We start from the raw sequence: 9,215 nt of genomic DNA on the forward strand, positions 1-9,215 counted from the left end.
GCGTTGTAGGACGTTTAGAAGCATTGCTGGCCTCTACCCACTAGATGTCAGGATCACCTCCCCTAACTCCCCCTGCTGTGGGGATGAAAAAACGTGCCCAAATTTTCCAAATGTGCCCTGGGGGACAAACTCACCCTGGTTGAGAACCACTTTCAGTGCGTTCTCTACAGAGCAGCCAGGCCGATGTATGCAAGTCACCACCTCACTCTCCTGCTCCCTGCCCTGGGGAGGAAGTCCAGCACCCTGAGGGAGATAGACCAGCCCCTTCATATTCCGGGCCCTGCCAACCTCTCCAGTCCCTTTTCCCTCTCCTTCCTGCCTCGCACTCTTTGCTCTAGTTCTGCACAACTGCTTGTAGATGTTTCCCACACAGCCATGCTAGTTTGTGTCCCCACACTCATGTTGTTTTCTTTGCGTGGAATGTCCTCCCCTCAGTTACCTTGTAAATCCTACCCAACCTTCAAGCCTTGGCTTGGTGTGGGCAGCACCTGGAAACTGACTCTAAGCCCTTCCCCCTTCCCTGCAACAGGCGGCTAGGTCAAGCCCCACCTCCAACTTCTGTCATAGCACTCATCACCCCATCCTGTAATTAACTGTCACCCCTACTGACTGTGAGCTCCTTAGGGGCAAGGCTGTGTCTTATTCACATTTACGGCACAGTGCCTGGCATGTAGCATTTACTCAGCAGTGTTTAAGTGAACCACAAAGAACAGTTAAAAGTACACTAAGTTGGGAGTCAAAACACCAAGATCCTGGACCTAGTTCTGTCACTAGCTAGCTAAGCAACTGCTTCCCATCCCTGACCCTTTGTTTCCTCATCTGAGGAATCAAAACTTGGAATCAATGTCTAAGGTCCTATAAGTTGGAACTGCTGATTCTAGAATGTTCTTTTTTCATAAATATTTCACTTAAAAATATTTCCCAAACAAAGGGCAGGGCCATCTCTTCCTCCCCCTTGTGAATGTGTATGGCTTCCTCTAACCTTTTTCAGTCTTTTCCTATTGACTATTTCATTTGACCCTAGAAATAACTATGGCAGCCTGGTGGATGTAATTTCAAACAAGAACCATTCTTCCAAACAAGTGAGTTAAAGGTAAACCGTGTGTCAGATGTTACCATCACGGAAGACAGAACACGTTTGTATTTATATGTGCATAGATTCTTCGGGGTGGTGTGACAACAGGGAAGGTGCTGGACAGGTGATTAGAACAAGTCTTTTCACTGAATACCTTATGTTGTTAGATTTTGGGGCATTTTTGGTGAATACAATCTCTATTTAAAAATTAAAGACAGGGAATAAAACCAAATGAGTGGCATCATTTCCCAAGCATCATTTCAACTGGCCTTAAGTGAGGCAACCTCCGGGCCCGAGGTCAGTGGCTGGACCACATCTTTCAGAGCTGCTTTATGAAAACCCTTCTGGCTAATTGCACTTGCAAAGAATCAGAGAAATGCAGGCTATGAAGCACCACTATAATCTTTTAGCTTCAAAGTGTTTTCATCTGGTTCACTCCCGGGCAGTAGAGTATAAAAATAAAGCTAAATTTCACAGCAGGTGCCACAGAAAAGGGAGGTGAAGACCTCGGACCCGAATGCTGAAGCTGACGCGAGGTCTACCTGTCATTTTGTAGCCCCCAACTGTACAGCCCTGACACTCACCTAAGGAGGCAAACTCAGTGGACGATCCCTGCCTAGAGGCACAGTGGAGAGGTAACAGACCTGAAACATTGGTAGATTTAGTACGTTGTCACTAAGTCCTCCGTATCCCTATCTGTACTCACCGCCCTCTTTCTTCCTTTCTAGAGACAGTTCTCTTAACGATCAACCAAACGAGGCCTGTGCAGCACTCAGTGTAGACTAGAGGTTGTACTAAGTTTGTAGTCTTGACCACGGCTTTCCTTGAACAATTTCATCCTCACAGGGTGGCACAATATAGAATATTACTCTAAGTGTGACTGCCACCTCCTTCCCCTCTAAGTCTTGCCCTCTCAGATGCAGTTGACGGAAACCACAGAGTACGGGTGTGATAAGGGTCATCAGCAGATCAAATGTTATGCTAGATAAAGAATGGAGGTGAAAAACAATTTCGTTTTCTCACCTATAGGTCCGGTGGTCATCTGGGGTGTGGATGTGTACACATGGACTATCACCGCCTTTACAGCAGTTACCTGTTCAGATCCTCACATTATTTGGTTACCTTTAGTGTTGAACATGCAACTCTGTATTTCAAGCCGTCAGTACACTCATTTTCACAAACATGACTGTTGCTGCTGCTCTGCACTAAAACAGAAGTCAACACTTAAGCGAAGACTGTGTGTTAGATACAGAATGAATGAAAGTTGAAGGTGCAATCTCAGTTTTAAAGCATCCTAACTGGAATTTTAACCACTATAGGATTCACCCAGAAAAGGAACTAGAAAAAAAGTACTTCTCTTTCTGTATTCTCCTGGCAATCTCTGAAGCAGCAACGGTTTTTAGTATATTAGTATCTATTACAATAGTACCAACTACCATTTATGACACATTAGGCATTGGGAACAGTGATAGGTGCCTGGTGTACATTGTGTCTGTAGTTTTACAAGCCTCAGTTGCCTTCCAGTTTTTTTAAAGTGATAAAGCTACATTGGGTAGACTGCTTCATCTTGTGTAGTACTATGAAAAAATATAAAGAAAACTTTTGGTTTTACTTTTTTCTTTTATTTTTATTAGATACTACATAACACACAATACACTGCATAACCTTCTAGCAGGGGTAGATGAGCATAACTGAGTTATTTTTCATCAATCGGGAAAATGCTTCCTTAATCAATGTTCTCCAAACCCTGAAAAACAGTTTAAAAAGGAAAATGTGAGAATTCTTCTCCCATCAAAGATGTACATGTGTTATTTCCAGTGTCACTAAATGGCATTCTCTGTTATTAAAGAAAGGACCTGCACATCCTACACTGCTCTAACTCTAAAAATAAACTGGACTGAATTTTATAATCACTAAAGCGAAAAGAAAATCACCTATAATGATTTCTGGTTTTCTTTTTCTGACAGCAGCAAACACATCACTTTATGTAAAAAGACCCCCCCCATAACAGAACTAAAGTCAAGCAACTAGATAGTTACCATGTGGATCCTTCTATAAAGCATCCTCAGAGAGTCAGGGGACAGCATAGTAAAACTGTTCTATAAAATGACAGCCAACATGAGGAAGATACTACTAGCCTCATTCCACTGTTTTACACATGAAGAAATAGAGGCTCAGAGAGGTTTAATGTCTCTTGCTCAAGTCAGTAAGGAAGCAGCAGAGCCAGAATTCAAGTTCAGGGACCCCCGCAACTCCAGAACTCTTGCCCTGTAAGCATGACACTATTGATTCAGAAGACCCACTCTATCTTACTCAGTTCACAACCAAATACTTGAGAAACTATACAGTAAAACATTAATCAGTGATGACATGTCTTCCAGGTGTTAAAATAACACAGTCCAGATATTTGTTTACTATTTTAGAAAGAATCACCTTGAGAGGAATTAAAATTGCCACCTTGTAGAAACTTTAATTCATTTGGTCTGGCCAAGGGCCTAGGAATCTGCATTGTATCTCATATGCCAGGTGATCCTGACAGTTATTCTTGGACCATACTTGAGAAATACTGCTCTCGATTTGTAGATCTCTAGCATCACCTTCATTAGATTAGATTCTCAAATAGCACTATACTGAGAGGCACACCACCTAGGCTGAGCCCTTTCGTGTTATCTAGTCACTCAGACCCTCTGTTTTCTCATCTATAAAATGGAATATTTACCTAGGTTCACTGTGAAGAATGAATGAGCAAGGAGAAAATATAAAAAAGTAACTAAAACATTTTCAAAGAATAATGAGGACAAACTCCTACAAGATATAAGAACATACTATTAGGTTGAACCATATGAAAATGCTACTACTTGGCCATTTTTAACCTAAAAAAAAACAATTTCATATGATTCAATCAAATATAAAATTACAGTAATTCTTTATATATGGCATTGGTGCAGGAATTGGTAAACCAATGGATTACAGAAGAGTGCATTGATGAAACAGGCCCATGTGTATATGGAAATTTACTAGAGTGGTATTTCAAATAAAAAAATGGACTGTTCTATAAATGGATAATTGTGACAACTGGCTATCGGAAAAAAGTAAAGTTAAATCCTGGTTTCACATTATGCCCCAAAACGACCTGTAGAAGGGTCAAAACACTAAATGTAAAAACAGAAAAGAAAAAAGAAACTGTAACAGTATTTGGAAAATTTGTAAGAATGCATTTTTATCATCTTGAGTAGTAAAGTCATTTGTAAGCAAGACATAAAACCCCAAGTCCAGAAGGATAAAATATGGTAAACTGAACATCAAATTAAAAACTGATGAAAGACATCATACGTTGAAAAAGACAAACAGCAGACTGGGAAAAATATTTGCCACATATAAAACATTAATATCCATAATATACAAAGAACCCCTATAAATCAAAAAGTAGCAAAGGATATAGGCAAACAATCCACAGAAAAGGAAATACAAATATTAAATATGTAAAAGGCTACTCAACCTCACTAGTAGACAAGAAAATGCAAATTAAATTAGCACTGTAAGACTTTTGGCAAACTATTACCAGAACCCACGTCCCTGACAGATGGCTAGCATCAGAGCCATCTTACCTTTGACACATAATAACGATTCACTCCAGAGACGCGCCTATCTCTTTCCATCAAACTCCACTGATATGAATAATGGGCAACTCTTTTTTCCTACAATTAAAAGAAATTATTATTGCAGTTTATAAAGATAAGTGACCCAATAGAGGGATACTAGAACTTTAATAAGTGACATTATAGGAAAATGGAATCATCACTGAAATAAAAAACAAATTAACAATAAGACAATAATCCTAAATAACATCGGACCACTAAATTTTACAATTAAGATGGTAACCATGAGTTCTTACACTTTCCATTTTAACCAGCATCATTTTTTTCCTTTCCTCCTTACGTTTTTTTTTTTTTTTAAAGACATGACTGTTTCCTTTTGGGACCCTGATGAGCAGAAAAAGCGGTAGATCACACATGAAGGACAATCACAAAAGCAGAAAATAAATACGTTATGCTCTGTATTCCAGAGATGATGTGAAGTACTAGGAAGAGAGGAAAATTACAATCCTGATGTGAATAACAGGAGCTTGCGGTAAATTCCTAAAGGATTGCAAGAGAAAGCGGGGGATAAAAAAATGTCAAGGTAAAAACCTAATTAAGGGTGGGGAAGAAGTAAAAACCGAGAAGCTACCGAGACGTGGAGGCGAGAAATTAAAGTCAAAATCCAGCAAGAAAGGAGACTGGAGGTCGAGCGAGCGGGGACAAGACTAATTGATGCCTCCCTCTGCCTAAGAGTTTGGACCTACCTCTTCGAATCTCCTACCTTCCAGCCCCCGAATCTCTACTCTGCCCTCTTGCCCACTCTTCACCCAGCAACTTCTTGCTGGAGTAGAATGTGCTCTGCGTTGGGCTTCATTCCGCAAGCCTCTGCTTTTTGGCAACACGAAGAAACGGGAAGGCCGCCCTCAGTGCTCCCCGTCCCGGAGAGGCTCCGGAGTCGGCCGGCTCCCTGCCCCACCGCCCAGTTGGTAACTCCAGTCCGCCGAGTCAGCCGCCGGGCCGGGGAAGCTGCCTCACCTTGCCCCCGTTAGTGAACCTGTGGATGCGGGCGGTGGCCACTCCGGGGATGAGCAAGCACACGGCCATGACGGCCATCCCGGGGAGAATCTCGAACCACATCGCGGGACGGTCCCCCGCGCCAGACGCTTCCCTCCAGGCGTCTTAAAGGTGACCCAGCTTCGGTCCCTTCCCGGTAAGCTCCGCGGCAGCCCGCGAGCGGCGCGGGGTCACGTACGCCTCTGGAGGAAGCGACGGAGTCCGGCAGGGCTCAAGAGTGGCGCATGCTCGCGCTCTCGCCCTCCCGCGCTCCCGCAGTCCTCTTTCCGCAGCTTATTTTGCTGCGACTCGCCGCCGAGCGCTCGCCGCGAAGTGACGTGAACAGGCCCCGCGCGACCCACCACGCCGCAGCCGTTTCGGAGCTCGGGACTCCAAAATGGCAGAGCAACTTTCTCCAGGAAAGATGACAGAGCAGGTGTGCACCTTCCTCTTCAAAAAGCCTGGGCGGAAAGGAGCTGCAGGTCGCAGAAAGCGCCCAGTCCGCGACCAAGAGCGCGGAGACAGCAGCAGCAGCAGCGGCGAAGAAGGCAGCACTGTGGTTCGCCCGGAAAAGAGGGCGACCCACAATCCGATGATGCGGAAGACCCGTGGCAGTGGTAAACAGAAGGCGGCTTACGGGGACTTGAGCAGCGAGGAAGAGGAGGAGAAGGAGCCCGAGACTCTCGGCGTGGTCTATAAGTCCACCCGCTCGGCGAAACCCGTGGGGCCAGAGGATATGGGGGCGACTGCTGTCTACGAGCTAGACACAGAGAAGGAGCGTGACGCACAGGCCATCTTTGAGCGCAGCCAGAAGATCCAGGAAGAGCTGAGGGGCAAGGAAGATGACAAGATCTATCGGGGAATCAACAACTATCAGAAATACATGAAGCCCAAGGATACGTCTATGGGCAATGCGTCCTCCGGGATGGTGAGGAAAGGCCCCATCCGAGCTCCCGAGCATCTACGCGCCACCGTGCGCTGGGATTACCAGCCCGACATTTGTAAGGACTACAAGGAGACTGGCTTCTGCGGCTTCGGAGACAGCTGCAAATTCCTCCATGATCGTTCAGATTACAAGCATGGGTGGCAGATCGAACGTGAGCTTGATGAGGGTCGCTATGGTGTCTATGAGGACGAAAACTATGAAGTGGGCAGCGATGATGAGGAAATACCATTCAAGTGTTTCATCTGTCGCCAGACCTTCCAAAACCCAGTTGTCACCAAGTGCAGGCATTATTTCTGCGAGAGCTGTGCACTGCAGCATTTCCGCACCACCCCGCGCTGCTATGTCTGTGACCAGCAAACCAATGGCGTCTTCAATCCAGCGAAAGAATTGATCGCTAAACTGGAGAAGCATCGAGCTGCGGAAGAGGGTGGTGCTTCCGATTTCCCAGAAGACCCCGATGAGGGTCCAATTCCCATTACTTAGTTTTCCCATTATTCTCAAATCTCAAAATAAATATTTTGTTTTGGAAATCTCAATTCGTGTCCTTCCTTTCTAAGGAAAGTGACAGAGGAAAAGGCGGGTGGTGAAGTAGGGTCCTGGATGGATAGCTTGTAAAAGCATCGAGGTAGGTATAATCTGAATTTTTACTTTGTAAATGCTGCCTGTGTGTAACAGATACTTCTCACAATCCTTTGGCATAAATCCTGGGGGTGGGAGAAGTCCGAGAAAAGGGCTAGACTTTGCTGAAGTAACCAAAGCTGTGATGAAAGCAAGAGCTGAACCTATTTGTTCTAGCACATTTCCGTATCCTTAATAGTTTACAAAAGTACTTTCATGCATTATCTCTATTGGGAGCCTGTACTACTTCAAACACACCCCAGCCAAGGTCGGGGGGTGGGTTTGAGTGGGCGAATTGGGTTGGGGGACTGGTAGCTGGCACCACAGGGTGCATGTGTGGGAAACTGCCCTTGCTCTCCTTGAAGCACCTATAGGTAACTCTCCTTCCATGGATGACTGAAATGGTCTGTGCCGTGCTGTCCAATATGATAGCCACTATTTCATGCAGCTGTTAAGCACTTGAAATGTGGCTGGCAGCCACGGTACTGGATATCGCAGTTCTAGACTGAACTTGTGAACCTGCAGAGGGCAAAAACCTAGTATTTATAAGCCATTATCTGAAACTATTCTCACAGACTCTGTAATAGAGCTGACCACGCCCGATTGAAGTCAATCTATGTACCGGATGTCCCAACTAGTTTGTGAATTCCTCAGTGACTAGCCCACTGCTTGGCATATAATAAGAACTTAATAAATAAACCCAGAGAGGTCTGAAAAGGGAAATTGGAGCCAAAGCCTTGAATCCAAGCTGAGGAGCTTTGCTACATTCTGTAGGTAATGAGATAGCAGAGGTTTGGGGAGGGGAACACAATCGGACTTTTTTTTATGTTACTGTGGTTGCAGGCTATTGGATGGATTGATAGGCAGGGAGGCCAGTTCAGCCAAATGATTAGTATATTTGTATTGATCTGACTAGAATCTGGGCTGATCCCAGGAAACAGATACAAAAATAAACTGTGGGTTAGAGTGTTTTTTTATTCACATTCATTAATCCATTTAAAGATATTCTTTGAGCAGCTGCTCTGTCAGGCCTATGTTTGGCATAGGGGATATTAGCAAAAAAAGACAGACACAGCCCTTGTCCTCATGGAGCTGGACATCAAACAATGACAAATGTAATGAGTACAAGGAAAAAAGTGCACTGGGTTGAGCTCTCAGGGTTAGCCCAATCCCAGCTTTAGAGGAGTTCAGAATCATAAACTCACTTGATACAATGAGAGACATTCTATAACAGAATGTATAAAGTATAGAGAGGATACATGAGAAGCCTGCTGGGAAAAGGGCTTAAGAAATCATCACACAGGAAACCGTATTAACCGATGGGACAAAGAAACAGCCAAATAGGAAACAAGAAAGAGAACATTGTAGAGGCAGACAGAAAAACAGGAGCATACACTGCCACAGAAGGCAAAGGAAGAGAGTGTTCTAAAAAGTGTCATGGAAAGAAATATGGCAACGAGTAGCAAAAGAATCATAAAAAATGGTTCTTACATATATTTTTTACTATTCTTTAGAATTTATACTAAGAAAGTTATTCAAAAGTAATAAAGCTTTATGGAAAAAGATATACATTGAATTGCTATGTATTATATAAGCTGAGGGAAAAGGTCCAGGAGAAAACAAAGAAGATGAAAGAAAAAGAATGGTGCTGATGACTAAGCTCTAGAAGGTGTCTAGAAATGAGAGGGGGTGGGATTAAAGGCATAAATCAAGAAGTTAGTCTTAGGGGCCAGCCCCGTGGCCAAGTGGTTAAGTTCACGCGCTCTGCTTCGGTGGCCCAGGGTTTCACCCCGGTTCCAATCGTGGGTGCGGACATGGCACCGCTCATCAGGCCACGCTGAGGCGGCGTCCCACATGCCACAACTAGAAGGATCCACAACTAGAATATACAACTATGTACTGGGGCTACTTGGAGAGAAAAAAGCAGGAAAAAAAAGTCTTA

General features: G+C 44.2%; 1 protein-coding gene across 1 annotated transcript; it reads left to right on the forward strand.

The window, feature by feature from the left end:
• Positions 1-5,809: 5,809 nt before the first annotated feature.
• Positions 5,810-7,191, forward strand: RNF113A (ring finger protein 113A). Its single transcript, XM_046674172.1, has one exon. The coding sequence runs from the start codon at positions 6,107-6,109 to the stop codon at positions 7,136-7,138; it is 1,032 nt and encodes a 343-aa protein (XP_046530128.1). The 5' UTR covers positions 5,810-6,106; the 3' UTR covers positions 7,139-7,191.
• Positions 7,192-9,215: the final 2,024 nt, after the last annotated feature.

The sequence above is a fragment of the Equus quagga genome, chromosome 10, assembly GCF_021613505.1.
Source record: "Equus quagga isolate Etosha38 chromosome 10, UCLA_HA_Equagga_1.0, whole genome shotgun sequence".
Taxonomy (NCBI): Eukaryota; Metazoa; Chordata; class Mammalia; order Perissodactyla; family Equidae; genus Equus; species Equus quagga.